This window comes from Macaca thibetana, chromosome 7, assembly GCF_024542745.1.
Source record: "Macaca thibetana thibetana isolate TM-01 chromosome 7, ASM2454274v1, whole genome shotgun sequence".
Taxonomy (NCBI): domain Eukaryota; kingdom Metazoa; phylum Chordata; class Mammalia; order Primates; family Cercopithecidae; genus Macaca; species Macaca thibetana.
In genome coordinates, this window is record NC_065584.1 from 109184184 (window position 1) to 109207626 (window position 23443).

The 23443-nt window shown below is 42.2% G+C and overlaps 1 protein-coding gene across 2 annotated transcripts in view; it reads left to right on the forward strand.

Moving 5' to 3' along the window:
* The first annotated feature begins 217 nt into the window (after positions 1–217).
* The window catches only part of OCA2 (OCA2 melanosomal transmembrane protein), a 333377-nt gene continuing 310151 nt past the window's right edge, over positions 218–23443 (forward strand). For both annotated transcript variants that reach the window (XM_050796132.1, XM_050796134.1), the window contains exon 1: positions 218–3563. In XM_050796132.1, coding sequence (XP_050652089.1) covers positions 3337–3563 — 227 coding nt within the window. In that variant the 5' untranslated portion in view covers positions 218–3336. The remainder of the gene's footprint in view (positions 3564–23443) is intronic.

Here is a 23443-nt window from a genome sequence, read left to right on the forward strand (position 1 = left end):
TGGGAGTGAAAGGGGGATGGGTGTGTGGGGTTTAAGCGGGGAGTGGAGGACAGCAGGTGCGTATACTGCCTGGGGAGGTGTGGTGGGATTGCTGGGCAGTACTGGGGCCCAGCTGGGGTTCCTCATATGAAGTCATCTGCAGGCATAGGCAGCAAGGAAGGTTTTCTACAGCCATGTTCAGCGGCTGAGAAGGGTTGGGATTTGGCCATGGGTGGCAGACTCCAGGGGCCCATGGTCCCCACTTCCTGGTGTTCACACCCTGGTTTAGTCCTCTTCCTTTGAGTGTGGGCAGGCAGGACCCAGGACTGACCTCCAGCTGACAGGATACAGCAAAGTGGTGGATGTCCCCCTGACACGTAATAGCCTATAAAACTCTGCCTCACTGCTGCTTGCTCTCCAGATGCTCCTTGTTGCCTGAGAAGGCAAGCAGAGGTACTGGAGGAGCCCACATGGTGAGGATGCAGGAGCCTGTTGGGGTGAAGGGGGCCTCCTGTAACAAAACACCATAAACTTCTTGCTGGCCCACAGCCAGCAAGAAGCTGCGTCCCTGAGTCCTGCAGCCACCAGGACGTGGATCCTGTCTGCACTGAGTGACCTTGGCAGCAGATTCTTCTCCAGTTGAGCTTCCAGATGAAATCACAGCCCAGTGGCCCCTTGAGATCCCAAGCAGACAACCCAGTTGAGCCACCCTGGCCTTGACCCACAGAAACTCTGAGATTATACACATGTGTGCTTTTAAACCTGTGTACTTTGTGGTGATTTGTTTTGCAGTAATAAAAAACTCGTTTATCAGGTAAGTTTGAGAGAATGATTTGGGGCAAGTAAGAGCAGGGTGTTTGATGGACCACAGAGGTTCCACCAGGAAAGAGGGGAGTGAGGCCTTGGAGAAGGGACATGGCCTGAAAGAGAGTGGACATTTGTTGTACTAAGGGTGGGTGGTATGTTCCTGTGTGAGTCCATTCATGCTGCTGTAACAAAACACCGTAAACTGATGACTTACGCCACAAACATCATTTCTCACAGTTTGGGAGGCTGTGAAGTCTCAGATCACAGCACCAGCGGATTCAGCGTCTGGGGAGGGCCCACCTCCTGGTTCACAGACAGCACCTTCTCACCGTGTCCCCACATGGTGGAGAGAGGAGCCGAGGTCTCCCACGACTCTCGGAAGGGTCTGGAGAGCTCCACCCTCAGGGCCTCTCCAAATCCCAGTCACCTCCCTGACACCCCACCTCCGAACACCATCCCATTAGAGGGGAGGGTTCCCGCCTCTGAGTTTGTTGGAGGACACATACACAGTCAGTTTGTGACAATTCCAATGGCATGTTCTTCTATAGAAGCTGGGTGTTTTAGGAGGGGCAAGGGCGTCCTGGAACTGTCAATGGAGAGCAGGAGGACCCCCCTCTGAAGTCTCAGCAGGACCAGTTACATAATTTGTGGGGCCCTTTGTTAAAAAACCAGGGAAAATGCCATTAATGGTACTAAAATATAAAGTTTTATCTTTTCTTCCATAGTCTCTCTCTCTCGGCTTGTCATGGTGCTTTTAAATTGGTATTTAATGTCATTATTCTAAATAAAAATATTTAAATTTTAAATTGTTACTATTACTTTTACTAGTCATCTTTATATCATGCCACATCAGTTTTAAATGCAAAGACTGAAACATTTAGCTCGTGTGTGGAATTTGTGGAATTGGACTTTTTTGTAGCTGGTGTGTACATTTGTACTTTGTTCTTACCAGGCAGTGGAACCATTGTATAAAACAAATGCAACTGCTTTATGTCACTTTTATGATACAAGAACATTCTGCCGACATGGCCTGCCTTCGGCTCACTGGTTTGTGAGTGATCACTCTCAGCGTAAGTGGTTGGTTAAAGCAGGGAAATACCAGTGGTGAGAAGGGCATACGGACTTCCTTGGTCGTTCAGGTCTCTTCAAATGTCATGTCTTTCTGTACTTGAAGTCAGTTCTGGCTCCACCAGGAAGTGTGCGTCTGGGGCTGTCAGTGCCCTGTCTTACTCAGTGGTAGACATGACACGCCTTGTACTTGCCTTGAGTCTCAGCAAACTCCTGTCATCCTGGGTCCACTGGAATTCTGTGCTCCTAGGGCATTGTGAAGGTGACTAGGACTGGCAATGCACTATTGTGCTAACTCCAGCCCCAGCACGTGCCTCTGCATCTCAGTGCCAGAAATCCAACTCAGCCAAAGTGCACACTGAGTCCTGGCTTCAGGGCAACCCTGGACAGCAAACCAAGCGGCTGCAAGGCCAAAGGTCATTTCTGGTGCTGTAGGATGCTGGAAAAGGTAAAAAATAAAATGGTTAGTGGTTTGAAATATAAGCCCCAAAGTAGGACAGCATAACCTTACAAGTATAGGAATAGTTCTTACTCTTATGGTGGGTACGATGATATTCTTACCAGAAAAATATTAATTTGCTAAATGCAAAAAATGTAAAAATCACAGAAGAGACAAAACCAAAGGAAAAGGACCCCATGGGTACCATCGCCATCCAGAGGTAGCCATGTTTTGGAGGGTGTGTCTTTTGGGCTTCTCTTCTATGTATGTAATTTATAAATACTTATTTCAATAAAAACATCACAGTGTACCACGTGCCTTAGTCTTTCCACATCCTTAGCATTTCCCAATAGCAAGAACCATCCCTTAGATCATTTTTAATGTAGCACAGAATTTCATGCCGTGCACACATCACAATTTACTTAACTGGCTCTCTGTTGCTGAACACTTAGGCCATTGCTAGTGTGTCCAGAGTTGGTTCCTTCTGGTGGGTTCTTGGGCTCCCTGACTTCAAGAATGACCCGCAGACCTTGGCAGTGAGTGTTAAAGCTCTTAAAGGTGGCACAGACCCAAAGAGTGAGCAGCAGCAAGATTTATTGTGAAGAGCAAAAGAACAAAGCATCCACAGCCTGGAACTGGAGCCCAGCGGGCTGCTGCAGCTGGCTGGGGCTGGGGGGTGGTCGGTTTTTATTCCTTACTTGCCCCTGCCCACATCCTGCTGATTGGTCCATTTTACAGAGTGCTGATTGGTCCATTTTATTACAGCGTGCTGATTGGTCCATTTTCCAGAGTGCTGATTGGTGTGTTTACAATCCTGTAGCCAGAAAAGTTCTCCAAGTCCCCGCCCCACCCAGGAAGTCCAGCTTCGCTTCTCGCTAGTGTGAAAAGCTCCTGCGTGGCTAGGACGGTGGAACTCGGGAGCGCCTCCGTGGGAGCAGCCTTCCCACTGTGTGGACTTCCGAGGTGCAAACGTGAGTCCCCGTGTGCCTTTCATCACGAGTGGTTTTTTCTGGCTGCCCTAGAGAGAAGACTGGCGGCGGAGCATGCATCTGGAGGGCAGAGATGGCAGGCGGGACCCTGGCACACCGGAGGTGGAGCTCCTGCAGACGTCCGGGCCCCCGGGACTCGCTGAACTTGCCGCGGGCAAGCGCAGGCCTCTGCGGGGAGCCGGCGGGGCTGACCCCTCGCTCTCCTGCCCCAGCGGGGCCGCTGGGCAGAGCTCCTGGGCTCCTGCAGGCCAGGAGTTTGCTTCATTCCTCGCACAGGGGAGGTGAGTTTGAAATAGTGCCGTCTTGTACATGTGGACTTCACGAAGATTGGGTTTCCGTGAGCATCGTTCCCCCACGTTTGTTGTGGGAAACATTTCCAGAAACTTTCCAAGAATTTTTCCAGCGTTAGATCCCTTTCCTGGCTTAGTTTTTGATGACTGATATTTGTAAAATGTGATGAGCTTAATTTAGCTCCAAAAGATAATACAAATAGAAAAGAGAGTTTGTAACATGAAGATTTAACACCTAATGTATTATTTAAGGTATAGCAATTATTCTGCGGTGTTGGAAAGTGTACGTCTCTTAGGACATGCTTTATTTCTATACATATAGCAAGTGGAACTGAGTAGTTTCATGTCAGAAAAGTCAGAATTTACATAAAAGGGAATTTAAAAATAATTTCAACATTTATTTTAGATTCAGGGGTTAAATGTGCAGGTTTGTTACCTGGATATGTTGTGTGATGCCGAGGTTTGGGGTACGAGTGATCACCCGGGTAGTCAGCATGGTACCCAATAGTTAGTTTTCCACCCTCCCTCCTCCCGCCCTCCTGTGGTCCGAGTGTCCCCTGCTGCTTTCTTTATGTCCATATGCACCCGGGGTTAGAGCCCACTTATCATGAGAATATGTGGTATTTGGTTTCCTGTTCCTGTGTTAATGCGTTTGGATAATGACCTCCAGCTACATCCATGTTGCTGCCAAAGACATGATTTCATTCTTTAAGAGAAAATTTTGATACATCTTTAAATATTTACTTATGTAAAGACAATGAATGGATTTTACATGTCAATCCTTATACTCCAAATCCATAATTTGCAGTTCACGCAGATGTCCTTGTAGTGAGAAAAGCAGCATCCTATGAGTAGATGTCTCTGCCTGTCTTTATTGGGGCATATCGATTACATGGCAGATCTGAGGACCCTCGTTCCCCCAGCCGGAGCCCTGACTCCTGCAGTACTGTTGTTCTCTCCAGCCTTTAACAAAGCACCACAGAACTGCATGCGGGTGCGCTGCGTGCTGCTGCTGTGACCCTGCCCCCTCCGGGGGGAGCTCCCCAGCCTGCGTGCTCATGCTTTTACTGAGTGTTTCTACTGACTGAGAGTCTGTGCTGTCGTCTTGCAAATGGTGAAACTTCGAGTTGCTCTCTTTGGCAACGTGTTTCGAGGTTTCTCTATGCTGATGCCTGTAGCTCTGGTTCATTCTTGTGAACTCCTTGCATAGAATTTCATCATGTGAACACGCCACCGTTCGTACATGTTCTCCTGTTGGCGGCTCTTCAGTTTCTGCTCCTCACCCCCCCAGCGTATACTATTAAAAACAGCCTGCGGTAAATGTTCTCTGTTATACACTGAATGTGTTTGTTTCTCCCAGATTCGTATTGAATATTCTGCGAATTAACTTTCTCTGGTCCCATGTTGCAGGATCTTCTCCCAGCGAGAGGCTTGCCTTTTCCTTTGCTTTCAAGAGTGTTTTTTGTTGGGAAGTGTCTAATATGGCCAGAAGGACTGCATGGCCGTGTGCATGGGGAGGCAGACGAGGCAGCAGGATTGTCCCAGCCAGGATGTGAGTGATGGAAGGCTAATGTTCAGCTTCCAGTGAGGCAAGAATCAGGAAAACCAGACGAGCATATTTGCAAGTTCTTTGACCTCACTTCTTGCTTCGATGTACGGTGTACCGGGGCAGACTAGGGCCCGTCATGGGCTCCACAGTCAGGAGGCCCTGGGCACCCAGGCAGGATTCCAGGTGGAGGAGAAGGGAGGGCGTGGAGAGGTGCTGATAGGTGCAGGAACGTGGGGGCGAGAGCTGGCAGATGTGATGGTCCAGTGAAGGGAGGGCTGAGGGTGCCCTGACCCCACAGCCTGCCCAGGGCACGGGGAGGGGGTGTTAGGATGGCACTGGCAACTACCTAGGCTGAGTGCGGAGATGCCAGAAGGTGCCACCCGTGTCCGCAGGCATGAGCCTTCACGAGTGAGCAGCACCTCCCATGTGGAGCTTCTCCCTGGAGGAGGAGCAACAGGGAACTGCAGCCTCAAGGGGCGGCTCTCAGCACCACGAGGAGAATACGGGCGTGTTGGCCCAGCCCACCCACGGTGAGGAATCTCGGGGGAAGGGCTCACGGGTGTGAATGTCTGAGTACGGAGGGCACAGGCTGTTGCCCACGTGCACCTAGGCCAGCCGCCTGAAACAGCACACTCCCGGGCAGGTGTGGGGCCGTGTCGCCTGGTGGCCATGTGTGCAGTATCCCAGCACTGTCATCTCAAGCTGAAGGTTACTGAAGGGTTTTATTACATTTTGCCTTTCTTGTTTCATGAAAATAGGCAGAAAATGAAAAAACAAAACAAAACAAAACAGTATTCTTATTAGAGAGAAGATACATAAGTCTTTGAACCTAGCATAGGTGGGAGTCTTAGGTATGTGGAAACCTGCAAACCCCTTAGCCTCAGTGAAGTCGAACCCATCTATTACGGGTTCAGTTGTGGAGAATGACCAGAGTGAAAGAACACTATGAGATGCTGCAAATAGATTGCTTCAGACTGTGTTGAAAAGGTAATTTGGGGCACTGAACTGGCCTATGTTTTAGCTCTCAGGGAATCATCCGCTTGCAGCCTAGTTTTCTGTCGTTTGTGCAGGGGAGAAGCAGGCAGAGGCTGCAGCCTGCCATGTGCCCTTTTTCCTTTGGCTCCCAGGCAGCTCACCTGAGCTGCCTGGGATTTCTTGGGTCGGTTTCATCACCTGTATACAAACTGATAAGTAGGTATTTTCTTAAAATGATTAAAATCTGTATGAAACAAGGCAGGATATACATATAAAGAAAGCTGGAAGGGAGAGTGAATTCATAATCTATTGCCAGGTAACAAATTTCTCCCAAATTTAGCAGCTTAAAAGAGTACATATTTATTTTCTCAGTTTCATGGGTCAGAAATCTGGGCACAGCTGACCTAGGTCCTCTGCTCAGGGTCTTCATAGGCTGGGACAAGTTGTCAGCTAGAGCCATAGCATCTCAGCGTTCAGCTGGAGCAGGATCCGCTTCTGAGCTTATCTGTGTGGTTGCTGGCCGGCTGTGGTTCTTCCTGGGCTGTTGGATGGATGGGCTCAGTTCCTTGCTGGCTGTTGACTGGAGGCCACCTCAGCTCCTTGCCAGGGGCCTACTCCATCTGGGCAGGCACAAGGGATAGTCTTTTGTGACCTAATCACAGAGTGACACCATCCCTTCTTCTGTATTCTGTTGGTTAGAAGGCAGTCACTAGGTCCAGCCCACACTCGGGGATGGGATTGTGGGAGGGTGTGAGTACCAGCAGGCCAATTCCTGGGAGCCACTCAGGCACCACTGACCCCAGAGATGAATCGTGGTGAAGGAAATTGTTGTGAAAAAGTTGGAACTGGAACACAAAGATGATTGGTGTCTTTTATAGGAAGTGAAGGGAGGTCTGGAATCCTTCCAGGTTATCTGCATTTTTCACTGTTTGCAACTCATCAGAAAGCTGACAATAATGCAGATGACTCTTTTCCCTAGAAGTAAAGTTGGATTGTGTCTGTGGAATGCATTGTTCAGTTTTGCATTTATTTGTAAGTTCAATTCAACATTGTCACCCAGGCTGGAGTGCAGTAGTGCAAACTCAGCTCACTGCAACCTCCGCCTCCCAGGTTCAAGTGATTCTCCTGCCTCAGCCTCCTGAGTAGCTGGGACTACAGGCACTCGCCACCACATCTGGCTAATTTTTGTATATTTAGTAGAGACGGGGTTTCACCATGTTGGCCAGGATGGTCTCGATCTGCTGACCTCTGTTCCACCGCCTCAGCCTCCCAAAGTGCTGGACTACAGGCGTGAGCCACCGCTCCGGGCCTAATTCAGCATTTCTAATTGCCTGTGTATGTGTGGTTTTTTGCATCTTATAAGTTTCCTCTGATTGATGAGTTAAAAGATTGACCTGCATTCATTTTATGTTGGGATGAGAGTCATGGTTTTACCCTCCTTTAACAATAGTCCTATAACAGAGGGAACCAACCACAAAGACCTATGGAGAAAGCAGACTTCATTCTCTGGGCACCTCGACCCTTGTCTTTCGGACCCTGCACCTGCTCTGTGTGTCCAGCCCTGGAACGCTGCTGGACACTCCTCAGGGCTGTTTCCCCCCGTCTTAGCTGAGGACTTCCACCCTTTTGTTAGAGGAATACGTCTTGTCCATACAATCGTAATGACATGAAACAAACAAAATTGCCAAATGAAAGATGAATTTTTTTATCCAATATGCTAATTTTATTCATAAAAAAGTAAGCACAGGGCTGGGTGCAGTGGCTCACGTCTGTAATTCCAGCACTTTGGGAGGCTGAGGCAGGCAAATTACCTGAGATTGGGAGTTTGAGACCAGCCTGACCAACATGGAGAAACCCTGTCTCTAGTGAAAATACAAAATTAGCCGGGCCTGGTGTCACATGCCTGTGATCCCAGCTACTCGGGAGGCGGAGGTAGGAGAATCGCTTGAACCTGGGAGGCGGAGGTTGCAGTGAGCTGAGATCGCACTATTGCACTCCAGCCTGGGCAACAAGTGTGAAACTGTCTCAAAAAAAAAAAAAAGTGAGCACAGAGTGACATGCAGCCTTCCCCACTCTCTTCACTCTCTCTTTCCCGTTCGCTTTGCCTAAAAATTAAATCTCAGAAAATTTTGAATCAATTTTTCTCTGTATCTCAAAATAGTATGTAAGAACGACAGATATACTTAAATACATTTGGTTGTCAGATTGACAGACTAAAATTATCTATTTTTTTTTAAAGTCAAGATTGTGTGGGAAGGTTTATTTCTAATCAGTGGAAAATGTAATTAATTTTTTCTAATTGTTTTCACAAATCAGGAATTAATTGACCTTAAAATTTGCCCTTTCAAAATTAGCTAATTACCTTTCGGTCTTCCACTTAGCAGGAATATATATGGTGGAAGGTTGGACAGGGAAGCAAATTAGAGAGAATATGTTAAAAATAATGAAGATAAATTATTTTAAGACAGCATTTACATCTATTGTGGATTAGTTACTGTATTTCATTATTATCAAGTGAAAATAAACATATTGCTGAAAATTTGGAGGTTGAAGGGAGAACACAGGGAGAACACAGCGTTGTGCCCCTAACACAATCATTACTGCCTGCTTGCATTTATCTGTGTTCCCTTCTGGTCTTTCCCATATGCAATACAAGTTTTTACATAATTGTGCTCAGAGGGTATCTCGTGCTTTGTAGTTTCTTAAATGTAACAATATGTTGTAAACACTATCAGTGTTGCAGATTGCGCAAAGCTATTATTTTATATATTTTTAATTGAGGTATAATTTCACCAGAAATGGTGAGTAGATCTATGAGTTTTGACAAATGCGTACAGTTGTGTAATTGTCAGCAAATCAAGATCTGGAATATTTCTATCACCCTACAAAAACTCCTTTGGCCACTTCCTCTTCCCGTCAGCACTTGTTAACCATCAGTCTGTTTTCGGTTTCTACATTTTTGCTTGTTTCAAGCATGTCAAATGAATGTAACCACTGCGTTTGGTTCTTAGTATAATGCATTTGAGCTTCATCCAAGTTGTGTTTCTTTTTATTGCTGAGTGGAGCTGTGTGGACATATCACACTTTATTTATTCATTCTCCTCTTGAAGGGCACTTGGGTTGTTCCCAAGTTTTGGTAATTATGAATAAAACCAGTATAAGCATTGGCATACAGGTTTTTATGTGAATGTAAATTTTAATTTCTCTTGGATAAATGCCTAGGAATGAGATTGCTGAGTTATTTGATAAGTATGTGTTTAACTGTCTAAGCAGTGGCCAAACTACTTTCCAAGGAAGCTGCACCATTTTGCATTTTCACCTGTAGTGCATGAGAGCTCCAGTGTTCTGTGTCCTTGTCAGCACTTAATATTGACTGTACTTTTAATTTTAGCCATTTTAGTAAGTATGTAGAGGCACCTTATCATAGTTTTATATATTTGAAGAGTGAGGTCTGCTTGTTTTCCTGTTACGGGGTTTGTGATTCATTATATATTCTTGACACAACTTTTTTTTATAAACTGCATTTTTCCCAATTATTTTCCAACAGTTTGTAGCTTGTCTTTGTATTATTATTTTTTGGTCTCTTTTGGAGAGCAGAAATTTAATTTTGGTGTTGTCCAATTTATCAATTGTTCTTTTATGGAGTATACTTTTGGTGTTGTATCTAAGAAATATTTGCTTAACCCAAGATCACAAAGATTTTCTCCTGTTTTTTCTTTTAGAAATGTTGTAGTTTTAGGTTTTACGTTTAGGCATATAATCCATTTTGAGTGAATTTTTGCATATGCTGCTGGGTTTATTTATATTTTGCTTATAGGTGTCCAATTGTTCCAGCACCATTTGTTGAAAAGACTCCATTGTCCATTAAATTGCTTTGTGTCTTTGGCACAAATACATTGTCCATTTATCTGCTGATTTACTTCTGGACTCTATTCTTTTTTGAGACGGAGTCTCACTCTGTACCCAGCTGGAGTGCAGTGGCGTGATCTTGGCTCACTGCAACCTCTGCCTTCTGGGTTCAAGTGATTCTCCTGCCTCAGCCTCCCAAGTAGCTGGGACTATGGGTGCCCACCACCATGCCCAGATAATGTGGTTTTTTTTTTTTTTTTGTATTTTTAGTAGAAATGGGGTTTCACTATGTTGGCCAGGCTGGTTTTGAACTCCTTACCTCAAGTGATCCATCCGCCTCGGCCTCCCAAAGTACTAGGATTACAGGCGTGAGCCACCACACCTGGTCCCCTGAACTCTCTATTCTTTTCCATCAGTCTATGTGATTATCATGTCATGAATATCACACTGTCTTGTATCTTTTTATAAAGAGTTCTGAAATCAGATGGTGTGAGTCCTCCAACGTGGTTCTTTCTCAAGATTGGCTATTCGATGCCACTTGCCTTCCCATATAAATTCTATCATCATTTGTTAATTTAAATAACATTCCTACTGGGAATTTTTTTGTACTCTGTGTGTGTGTGTGTCTGTCTGTCATTTTATCACTTGTGTAGCTTTACACAATATCAAGATATAGACCTATTCCATCTATGAGAGCTCCTCTTTCCGGATTCATGCCGTTCTTCTGCTTCAGCCTCCCAAGTAGCAGGGACTACAGATGCCCGCTACCATGCCTGGCTAATTTTTTTGTATTTTTGTATTTTTAGTAGAGACAGGGTTTCACCGTGTTAGCCAGGATGGTCTTGATCTCCTGACCTCATGATCCACCCGCCTCGGCCTCCTAAAGTGCTGGGATTACAGGCGTGAGCCACCATGCCCAGCCGGGGTTACTTGTTAATAATCAAGATATAGACCTATTCCATCACAATCTCAGATTCCATGCAGAAATCCCTCACACAAACCCTTAAGTTACATACCCCTCCCCCTGCCATCTGTAATCCCTGGAAATCACTACTCTGTTTTTCATCTCTACAATTTTGCCATTTTGATAATGTTATATAAGTGAAATCATACACTGTGTGTGAAAATTTAAAATTCAACTTTTATTTTAGATATGGGGGTACCCATGTACAGATTTGTTACATGAGAATATTATGTGATGTTGAGGTTTGGAGTATGAATCCCGTCACCTAGGTCATGAGTCTAGGACCTGATAAGTAGTTTTTTTCTTTTAACCCACTCCCCCTTCCTCCATCCTCTCGTATTCCACAGTGTCTATTGTTCCTGCACTCATGTCCATGTGTGCTCAATGTTTAGCTCCCGTTTATAAGTGAGAACATGAGGTATTTGGTTTTCTGTTCCTGCATTAATTTGTTTAGGATTATGGCCTCCAGCTCCATCCATGTTACTGCAAAGGAGATGATTTCATTCTTTTTTTTTTTTTTGAGATGGAGTTTTGCTCTTGTTGCTCAGGCTGGAGTGCAGTGGCGTGATCTTGGCTCACTGCAACCTCCACCTTCTGGGTTCAAGCAATTATCTCGCCTCAGCCCCCCAAGCAGCTGGGATTACAGTCACTCACCACCACACCCAACTAATTTTTGTATTTTTAATAGAGACGGGGGTTTCACCATGTTGGCCAGGCTGGTCTCAAGCTCCTGACCTCAGGTGATCCACCCGCCTCTGCCTAGCAAAGTACTGGGGTTACAGGCATGAGCCACCATGTCTGGCAGATTTTACTCTTTTTTTTAATGGCTGCATAGTATTCCACGATGTATATGAACTGTATTTTCTTTATCCAGTCTAGCATTGATGGACACCTGGGTTGCTTCCATGTCTTTGCTTTTACGAATAGTGCGGTGATGAACATATGAGCGCATATATTTTTGGTAGTATGATTTTTCTTTTGTGTATCTACTCAATAATGGGATTGCTGGGTTTAATGGTAGCTCTGTTTTAAGTTATTTGAGAAATCTCCAGACTGCCTTCCACAGTAGCTGGACTAATCTGCATTCCCACCAGCAGTGCCTAAGCATTCCCTCTTCTCCGTAGCCTCACCAGCATCTGTTGTTTTTCGATTTTTAAAATAATAGCCATTCTGACTGGTGTGAGATGGTATCTCATTGTGGTTTTGATTTGCGTCTCTCTGATGATTAGTGATGCTGAGCACTTTTTCATATGTTTGCTTGCCACTTGTATGTCTTCTTTTGAGAAGTATCTGTTCATGTCCTTTGCCCGTTTTTTAATGGGGTTACTTTTTTTTTGTTGTTGTTGTTGTTGTTGTCGGAATCTCGCTCTGTTGGCCAGGCTGGAGTGCAGTGATGCAATCTCTGCTCACTGCAAGCTCCTCTTTCCGGTTCATGCCGTTATTCTGCCTCGGCCTCCTGAGTAGCTGGGACTACAGGCGCCCGCTACCATGCCCGGCTAATTTTTTTGTATTTTTGTATTTTTAGTAGAGACAGGGTTTCACCGTGTTAGCCAGGATGGTCTTGATCTCCTGACCTCATGATCCACCCGCCTCGGCCACCTAAAGTGCTGGGATTACAGGCGTGAGCCACCATGCCCGGCCGGGGTTACTTGTTGATTTGTTTACGTTCTTTATAGTTTCCGGATATTAGGCCTTTGTCAGATGCACAGTTTGTGACTATCTTCTCTCACGCTGTAGGTTGTCTTTTTACCCTGTTGACAGTTTATTTTGCTGTACAGAAGCTCTTTAGTTTAATTAGGTCCCACTTGTCAATTCTTGTTTTTGTTGCAGTTGCTCTTGGGGACTTAGCCAAAAATTATTTGCCAAGGCTGATGTCGAGAAGAGTATTTCCTAAGTTGTCTTCCAGGATTTCTAGTTTGAGGTCTTATATTTAAATCTTTCATCTATTTTGAGTTCCTTTTTATATATGGTGAAAGGTAGGGGTCCAGTTTCAATCTTCTGCATATGGCTAGCCAGTTATCCCAGCACCATTTATTAAATAGGGAGTCTTCTCCTCATTGTTTGTTTATGTTGGCCATGTCGAAGATCAGATAGCCGTAGGTGTGAGGTTTTATTTCTGAGTTTTCTATTCTGTTCCATTGGTCTGTGTGTCTGTTTTTGTGCCAGTACCAAGCTGTTTGGTTTTTGTGGTTTTATTGTGTAGTTTGAAGTTGGATAGCATGATGCCTCCAGCTGTGTTCTTTCTGCTTTAAGATTGCTTTGGCAATTTGGGCTCTTTTTTGGTTCCATATAGATTTTAGAATAGCTTTTTTTTTTTTTTTTTTTTTTTTTTTCTAAATCTGTAAAGAATGTTGGTAGTTTGATAGGAATAGCATTGAATCTGTATATTGCTTTGGGCAGTATGGACATTTTTATGATATTATTCCAATCCATGAGCATGAAATGTTTTTGTATTTATTTGCACCATCTCTGATTTCTTTCAGCAGTGTTTTGTAGCGCTCACAGAAATCGTTCAACTCCTTGGTTAGCCGTACTCCTAGGTGTTTCATTTTCTTTGTGTCTATTGTAAGTGGGATTGTGTTCTTCATTTCACTTCCAGCCTGGACATTATTGCTGTATAGAAATGCTGCTGAGTTTTTGCACATTGATTTTTGTATCTTGAAACTTTACTAAAGTCATGTATCAATTCTAGGAGTCTTTAGGATTTTCTAAGTATAGGATCATATGGTCCATGAAGAGAGATAGTTTGACTTCTTCTTTTCTTATTTGGATGGCTATTACTTCTTCCTCTTGCCTGACTGCTTTGGCTAGGATTTCTAGTACTATGTTGAATAGGAGTGGTGAAAATGTGCATCCTTGCCTTGTTCCAGCTCTCACGGGGAATGGTTTGAGCTTTTGCCCATTCAGTGTGATGCTGGCTATAAGTTTGTCGTAGATGGCTCTCAGTATTATGAGATATGTTCCTTCAGTGCCCAGTCTGTTGAAGATTTTTATCATGAGGGAATGTTGGATTTTATCCAAAGCTTTCTGCATCTACTGAGATGATCATGTGGTTTTTGTTTTTGATTCTGTTTATGTGGTGAAACACATTTATTGATTTGTCTACATTGAAACAGCCTTGCATCACAGGAATAAAGCCTGCTTGATCGTGGCATATTAACTTTCTGATGTGCTACTTGATTTTATTTGCTAGTATTTTGTCGAGGACTTCTGTATCTATGTTCATGAGGGATATTGGTCTGAAGTTTTCTCTTTTCATTGTGTCTCTGCCAGATTTTGGTATCAGGCTGATGCTGGCTTAACAGAATGAGTTAGGGCAGAGCCCCTTCTTCTTGATTTTTTGCAATAATTTGAGTAGTATCGATATCAGTTCTTCTTTGTATGTCTGGTAGAATTTGGCTATGAATCCATCGGGCCCAGGGCTTTTTTGGTTGATAGGTTCTTTATTACTGATTCAATTTCAGATGTTGATACTAGTTTATTCAGGTTTTCAATCTCTTCTTAATTCAATCTTGGGAGATCGTGTGCTTCCAGGAATTTATCCGCTTCCTCTAGATTTTATAATTTGTGTGCATAGAGTTAGTCATGTTTGTCTCTGAGGCTCTTTTGTAATCCTGTGGGACCAGTTGTAGTATCGTCTTTGTCATTTCTGATTGTGCTTATTTGGATTTTCTCTTTCTCACATGTAGCGACACCCATAGGCTCAAAATAAAAGGGTGGAGTAAAATCTACCAGGCAAATGGAAAATATAAAAGAGGAGGAGTTTCTGTTCTTACATCAGATAAAACAGTCTTTAAACCAATAAAAATTAAGCAGGACAATGAAGTGCCCTTATTATTACATAATAAGGATACAATCCAACCAGAAACCTTAACTATCCTAAATATCTGTGCACCCAACTGTGCAGCACCCAGATTCATAAAACAACTTACTGAATTGTAAAAAGGCTTACAGAACGACACAATAATAGTGGGAGATTTCAACACCCTATTGACAGCGTTAGGTAGATCACCAAGTCAAAAAACGAACCAAAAAACTCTGGACTTAAACTCAACGCTTGACCAATTGGACCTAATAGACATCTGCAGAACACTCCATCCAACAACCAGAGAACGTACATTCTTCCCATCTGCATATGGAACATCGTCTAAGATTGACCACATTCTCAGTCATAAAGCAAGTTTCAATACATTCAAAAGAAACTGAAATCATACCAAGCACACTCTTGAGACCATAGCGCAATAAAAATAGAAATAAATACCAATAAGATCCCAGACAACTACAAAAATATATGGAAATTAAACAACTTACTCCTGAATAACTCCTGCATGAACATCAAAATTAAGGTAGAAATAAAAAGTAATTCTTTAACATTAATGAAAATAAGGACATAAGCTTTAAAAATCTCTGAGATGCGACCAAAACAGTGTTAAGAAGAAAGATTGTAGCCCTGAATGCCTTCATCAAGAAGGTAGAAAGGTCCCAAATTAACAATCTAACTTTTTGCCTAAAGGAACTAGAGAAAAAGGAATAAACCAACCCAAGGAAAGAATTAAAATTAGAGAAGAACTTAATGAAATTAAGATGCAAAAATCCATACAAAAGATCAATGAAACCAAGTTTGTCCTTCAAAAAAATAATTAAGATTGATAGACTCCTAGCTAGATTAACAAAGAAAGAGAAAGAGAAGATCCTGGTGGGATTTTTATTGAAATGGCATTGAGTCTATAAAATTCTATTTTATTTTATTTTATTAATTAATTTATTTTTTGAGACAGACTCTCCCTCTGTTGCCCAGGCTGGAGTGCAGTGGTGCAATCTCTGCTCACTGCAAGCACCGCCTCCTGGGTTCACACTATTCTCCTGCTCCAGCCTCCTGAGTAGCTGGGACTACAGGCACCCGCCACCACGCCCGGCTAATTTTTTGTATTTTTAATAGAGACGGGGTTTCACCATGGTCTCCATCTCCTGACTTTGTGATCCGCCCGCCACGGCCTCCCAGAGTGCTGGGATTACAGGTGTGAGCCACCGTGCCTGGCCGAGTCTATAAGATGAATTTATGGAGAGTTGACATCTTAATAATGTTGTTGATGAGAAAAGCCAAACACTGTAAAATATTTGAAGAGTTTTATTCTGAGCCAAATGTGAGGATCATGACCTGTGGCACAACCCCAGGAGGTCCGAGGTTACAGCTTGATTTTATACATTTTACGGAGACAAAATTTACAGGCAGGCATCAGTCAATACACATAAGGTACACATTGGTTTGATCCAGAAAGGTGGGACAACTTGAAATGGGGGTTTACAGGTTGTAGGTAGATTAAAAGATTTTTTGATTGGCAATTGGTTGAAAGAATTAAGTTATTATCTAAAGCCATGGAATCAATAGAAAGGAATGTTTGGGTTAGGATAAGGTTGTGGAGACCAAAGTTCTTTTTAGGTAGATGAAATCTCATAGGTGGCCACCTTTAGATTCAATGGATGGCAAATGTCTCCTGTTTAGACCTTTAAAAGGTGCTAGACTCTCAGCTAATCTCTTCAGAATCAGAAAGGGAAGGGGATTCTCTACAGAAAGTAGATCGCCCCCACAAGAGACAGCTTTGTAGGGCCATTAAAAAAATGTCAAAGAAATATATTTTGGGGTAAAATACTTTTCTTTTATGGTCTGCTATCTGTCATGTGATGCTGTATTAGGGTCAGGTTGGAATTTGGTATCTTATTGCTACAAAGGGTCTGCTTCATCTGTTTTAATGTCTCTGTTTTAAATGTTAATGCTAATCAGCTGTGCCTGAATTCCAAAGGGAGGAGAGTATAATGAGGCGCATCTAATGCCTCCCACCCCTCTTTCCCATCATGGCTTGAACTGATTGTTTAGGTTTCTTTGAAATTCTGTTGGCCAAGGGGAGGATTCCCTTCAGTTGGTTGAGGGGTTTAGAATTTTATTTTTGGTTTCAAATGTTGAATCGTCTGCTCTAGGAACATGGCTTATCTTTCCATTTATTTAGGTATTATTTAATTTCTCTCAGCAAAATTTTATAGTTTTCAGTGGGTAGGTGTTGAACGTATTTTGTTAGGTTTAGCTCCAAATGGCTCATTTTTTGGTGGTGTTTTAAAACATCAATTTACATTTTTTCAATGTTAGTACATAAAACAGAATTGATTTTTGTACATTGATCTTGTGTTGTGCAAACTTGCTAAAGTAACTAATTAAGTACAACAACTTTTTTGTTTGTAGATTTTTTTGGTGGGGGATTTTCTAAGTAAATAATCACGTCTGTGAATAAAGACAGTTTTATAAATCAACACACAAAAACTAATTGTCTTTATATGTTAGTAATGAATAATCTGAAAATAAAATTAAGAAAACCATTTCATTCACAAAAGCATTAAGAAGAATCAAATTTTTAAGATTAAATTTAATAAAACAAATGCAAGACTCGTAATTGAACAACACAAAATATTGTTGAGAGAACTTAAGGAAGATTTAGATAAGTAGAGAGACTTCAATGTTCATGGATTGGAAAACAACATGATTATGATGACAGTTTCCCCCAAATTTATCTTTAGATACAACATAATCCCCAAAACAATGACCTATTGCAGAGGCATAGTGATGGCAAAATGGTAAAATGAGCAGTTCCAAGCTCTTGTCCCCCCCTAGAAACATTGAAAACAAGCAGAAACTCTTAGAACCAACACTAGGAGTTGTGGAAACTGTAAATTATTATGTTTGCTCTAATTTGTCTGTGGGCGAACAGAGGGATTGACACAAGACTCTGATCTCTGTTTTGCCTAACTCGGAACATAAGCTGGAAAAGTGATAGGCATTGCTTGAAAATACGGTCAGGGAGTCTGACAAACTGTAGATGCCTAGGACAGATGCATACTGATTGAGGCATCCAATAGACTGCCTAACAACTAGGTTCAAAAGCTGTAGGAGATTCCTTGGGAACTTAGGATACTCAAAAGTACCTGTGTGTGGATGAGTTTAGAAAGCCACATACATAATTAGGGTGAGAGGCATACTCAGAAAAGACCATAGAAAACCCTAAACTTTCACCTCAAGCTTAATCTTAGTCTCAATGAGAGCCTTGATAATTACTGATGTAGTGATCCAACAGAGCCACTTTGCAAAGACTGGGAGAGGTGTTTGCTTCTTTGTTTTTGTGTATTTTCTCTTTTTCTGGTTTGCTTGTAAAAGCTCCTGGTATTGAAGAAAATCTCTTCCAAAACATTAGCTGAACATGATGTTAGGAAACAGAGACATGAAAAGGGATACAGTCCTTGGAAAAATAGTTTGGAAAAGTACCTGAACCAATGGACTGCTACAGCATTTAATAACAGTGACAACAACAGCAACAACCACCACCAACACCAAACTGTTTCAACAGCAATTAAAAAAAACCCAAGACATACAAAGAAACAATTCCATTTAAATCCATTAAAGGATTTCCTAAATCCATTAAAGGATGTTTCTTTTCATCCTGGAGGAAGCCCAGACATCATATTAATACCTCCTGAAAAAAGTCCTTAAAACATCTATCTTAAATATGCTCAGATAGCTAAAAGAAGAAAAGGACAAATAAATGTGGAAAATAAGAAAAACACCATATGAACAAAATGAGGCTATCAACAAAGTGATAGAAATTATCAAAAGAAATCAGCAAGAAATTCTGAAAAGTATAACTGAAACAAAAAACTCACTAGTGGCATTCAACAGCAGATTTAGGAAGGCAGAAGAAAGAATCAGCAGGCTTGAAGACAGGACAATTGAAACTGGCTAGTCTGAGAAGCAGAAAGAAAAAAGAATGAAAAAATGTGAATAGAGCCCAAGGGACCTGTGGGAAGCCATCAAATAGTACATACACATTATGGGTGTTCCAGACAGAGAAGAGAGAGAGAAAGGATCAGAACAAATTTAAAAGAAATAATAACTGAAAACTCCCCAAATTTGATGAAAGACACAAATCTCTAAATCCAAGAAGCTAGATGAACACCAACTAAGGTAAACTCAGAGAGATTTATAGTAAGACACATAACCAAACAGTTGAAGGCCAAAGAGAGAATCTTGAAAGCACCAAGAGAGAAGTGACTTGTCACATACAAGGGATCCTTAATTAGATTCACAGTTGATTTTTCATCAGAAACCATGGCCGGAAGGCGTGGGATGACATATATAAAATGTTAAAATACCGTCAACTAAAAATTCTGTATCTGGCAAAACTGCCCATCAAAAATGAGGGAGACATTAAGAAATTCCCAGATCAACAAAAACTGAGGGAGTTCTTTAACACTATACCTTTCCCACAAAAATTGCTAAAGGGAGTTTTTCAAGCTGAAATGAGAGCACACTAGACAATATCTCAAATCTACATAAAGAAAAACAGAGCTCTGGTAAGGAAATCTGTATAGGAAAACATAAAAGACAGCATAAATGTTGTTTTTTTTTTCTCTATGCAACTCCTTCATTCTACCACCTGCTTTAAATGACAATTGCATAAAGCAGTAATTACAGATCTGTGTTAAAGGATATACGGTGTGTCAACATGTAATTTATAGTCAGCAATAGAACAAACAGGTGAGAGAAAATAGAATTATATAGGAGCAAAGTTTCTGTATATAGCTGAAATTAAGTTGGCACTGGTTCTAACTAGATTGTTTTACGATGATAATTGTAATCCTCTCAGCAATCACTAAGAAAATAACATACAGTAGAAAAAGAAGAAAGGAATCAAAATGATACACTAGCAAATATCTATTTGACTTCAAATAAGGCAGTAATGGAGAAGTGAGAAACAGAAAAAACATGAGGCATATAGAAAAAAATACCAAAAATAGCAGATAAATCTTACCTCGATGGTAATTATATTAAACATAGATGGATTAAATACCTCAACCAAAAGGCAGAAATTGGCAGAATGGGTAAAGTAAATGATCCAACTATATGCTATCTCCAAGAAACACACTTTAGAATCAAAACCCCAAATAGGCTGAAAGTAAAAGAGTGGAAAAAGGTATATCATGGAAACAGTAATCAAAAGAGAAGTGGAGAGACTATACTAATATTGGACAAAATAGACTTTAAGACAAAAATTGTTAGTAGAGACAAGAATTTCTGATAATAAAAGTGTCAATTCATCAAGAAGATATACTTACTACTGTTAAACGGTGTTACTACTCAAATTAGTCTACATTTTGAGCACACTGATCCTGCAAGAGAAATGCAAGCCATCCAGAAGAGCCAGAACAACCTTGTAAAAGAATAGCACTTGGAAGACTCATGCTTTCTGTTTTCAGAAGTTACTACAAAGCCACAGTAATTTAAGACTGTGTGTTACTGGCATAAGGATAGACATATAGATAATTGAAAGAGGATCGAGACTCCAGAAATAAACTCTTACATGTAAATTCAATTGATTTTCACCAAGGGTATTAAAACAAATAAATGCAGAAAGAGTAGGTCTTTCCAGGCCGGGCGTGGTGGCTCACGCCTGTAATTCCAGCACTTCGGGAGGCCGAGGTGGGTGGATCATGAGGCCAGGAGATCGAGAACATCCTGGCTAACATTGTGAAACCCCATCTCTACTAAAAATACAAAAAATTAGCCAGGCATGGTGGTGGGCACCTGTAGTCCCAGCTACTCGGGAAGCTGAGGCAGGAGAATGGCGTGAACCCGGAAGGCGGAGCTTGCAGTGAGCTGAGATCACGGGCGTCAGAGCGAGACTGTGTCTCAAAAAAAAAGAATAGTCTTTCCAACAAATTGTGCTGTGATAACTGGCTATCCACATGCAAAAGAATGAAGTTGGACCCTTCACATTATACACAAAATTAACTCAAAAGTGATCATAGACCTAAATGCAAGTTCTAAAACTATAAAACTCCTAGAAGAAAACATGTTTATAAATCTTTGTGACTTTGAAGTATGCAATATCTTAGATTTGATGCTAAAAGCACAAACAAAAACAGTATGTAGATTGGACTTGATCAAAAAGAAAAACTTTTGTGAATAAAGAGGACACTGTCAAGAAGTGAAAAGACAGAAACAGAATGGGAGAAAATATTGGCTAACCATGTGTCTGATAAGGGACTAGTATTTGGAATATATATATAGAAGTCTTACAACTCCATAATAAAGACTCCCCCCATGCCCGCAGGCAAAATATTAAAATAGGTATTTCTCCAAAGAAGATAATCAAATGGGCTGCAAGCAACTGAAAAGATGCTCAACATGAGTGGTATTTAGGAAAATGCAAATTAAAAGCTCAGTGAGATGCCGTTTGACACCCAATAGGATGGCTATAATAAAAAAGATGGCGATGACAAGTGTTCGGGATGATGTGGAGAAGTTGGAACTCTCATGCATTGCCAATGGGAATATAAAATGGTGCTGCCATTTTGGAAAACAGTTAAGCAGTTCCTCAAACTGTTCAGCATGGAGTTGCCGTTTGATACGGCATTTCTGTTACTAGGTATGTACACAATAAATTGAGAAGACATGCCTATGTAAAACTTGTGCATCTGTGTTCAAATCAGCATTATTCCTAATGGCCGAAGAAAGAAACAGCCTCATTGTCCATCGGTTGATGAGTGGATAAACAAAATTTGGCATATCCATGCAACGGAACATAGTTCCCATAAAAATAGAAGAAGTACTGATGTGTACTACCGCTTGGATAAACCTTAAAGACATGCTGAGTGAAAGAAGCCAGATATAAAAGACGATAAATCATATGCTTCCATTTATATGAAATGTCAGAGTAGATGTGTTAGTCCATTAAGGCTACTGTAACAAAATGCCAGAAACTGAGTAGCTTATAAACAACAGAACATTATTTCTCATAGTTCTGGAGGCTGGGAAGTCCAAAGTCAAGGCGCTGGTGAGGGTCTGTTCCTTGTAAATGGTGCCTTCTCTCTGTGTCCTCAGTTGGTGGAAGCGGTGAGGGCACTCTCTAGGCCTCTTTTAATATGGACACTAATTCCATTCACAAGGACTCCAACCTATTTACCATTTTTTTTCTTGTGTATGGACCATACATGTCTTTGCATGTCTATATTTTTGTCAGATTGGACATTTAAAAGAATATAATGTGGAAGCTCTAATAATCAGATTCTTCTCCCTCCTCAGGGCTTTTTGCTCTTCCTGTTTGTTTAGTGACTTTCCTGAACTCATGTTGTTGAGTCTGTATTCTTTGTTGTATATGGCCAGTGAATTCTCTGTTCAGTTAGTGACAGGACAGAGGTATTCTTAAATAAGGGTTGGGACCGTTAAGTCTCCCTGCCTTTGTCAAGGGCTGTGTGTGCATGTTGGGATCGGCCTTCAGCTTCCAGCCAGCCATTCTGCCTTATTCTTCACTTCCGGCTTCTGCAGAGCCTCGCGGTCATCCAGAGGTGAGTGGGTAGGACTTCACAGGTCCCTCTTGGGCACACGTACAGCCCTGTGCTTGAATGCCTAGAAATGTGTTGGAGCTTTACAAACTCTGCTTCTACTTTTGTGTTTTTTGGTTGGCTCCTTGTTAGCCCCAATGGCTGTTGCTGCCTCAGGAATCTGTGATGTTAAACATTTGCTACTCATTGTTTGTGGCAAACGCCCGGGGAGAAGGCTGTTCACCTCTGGAGCTCTGAGCCAATACAGATGCTCCTGTGAGAGGGGTAGTCAAGGTACTGCCAAACAGCTCCAATACTGCCAGTTCTCCATCAGGGAGATTTGGAAGTGCCCCAGTCCAATTCTGCTCTCTTCAATGACTGCTAGGCCTCTGGTTTTCACCATCATGGCAGGGCTGATTTTCGAGCCCAGCACAAAACCGGGTAAAGGGATATGGCAATAGAGCGAGTTAAAATGTTCTCACTGAAACTTGACCTTCCTCTTGAATACATGCTCCGTGGATTATATATTTATACTTTTGTTAACTTCTGAAGTTCTGAAAATATTGATTTTGACAAGTTTTGTCAGTGTTTTTGCTGCTTCTGTGGAGGAGAGAATGTCCACAGGTCCTTTCTCTGCCATTTCCTGCTGTCACCTCGTCTTGCTTTGATTTGAAAGCAGATCTCATCTTATAAAAATAATTATTTTGAGATACTAAGTGGAAGTGCTTTTCTATGCCCACAGGGGTGCAAGAAGATTAGGTTTGGCTTAGAACGAACAAGTCATTGCTCATTTTGTATTTCAAGCTAGGATTAAAAAAATAAAATTCATAGCAGCAAGGTGATTGCCTTGCAAGGCCGGGTAGGAGGTGCTGGTCTGGTTGGCACATCCCAGCCTGCAGTGCCCCAGCTAGAGGACGTGCAGGCATTGCTGGAGCAGTGTCCATGAGGTGGTCTGAAACTGATTCCTGGCCTCCAGTTCCAGGCAGGCATGCTGGGGTCCTGCACTTCCCACCTGCCTCAGTGCGGGGCCGGCACCCTGAGGAGCCTGGCAGGGACCAGGTGAAACATGAGACTGCAGCAGAAGTGCTGGCACCAGGGGTGGGAGCTCTTGCAATGCCCTGGTGGTTGGTGGAAGCAGCGGGTTGCATGAGGGGCATGTGGTGTGTGCCG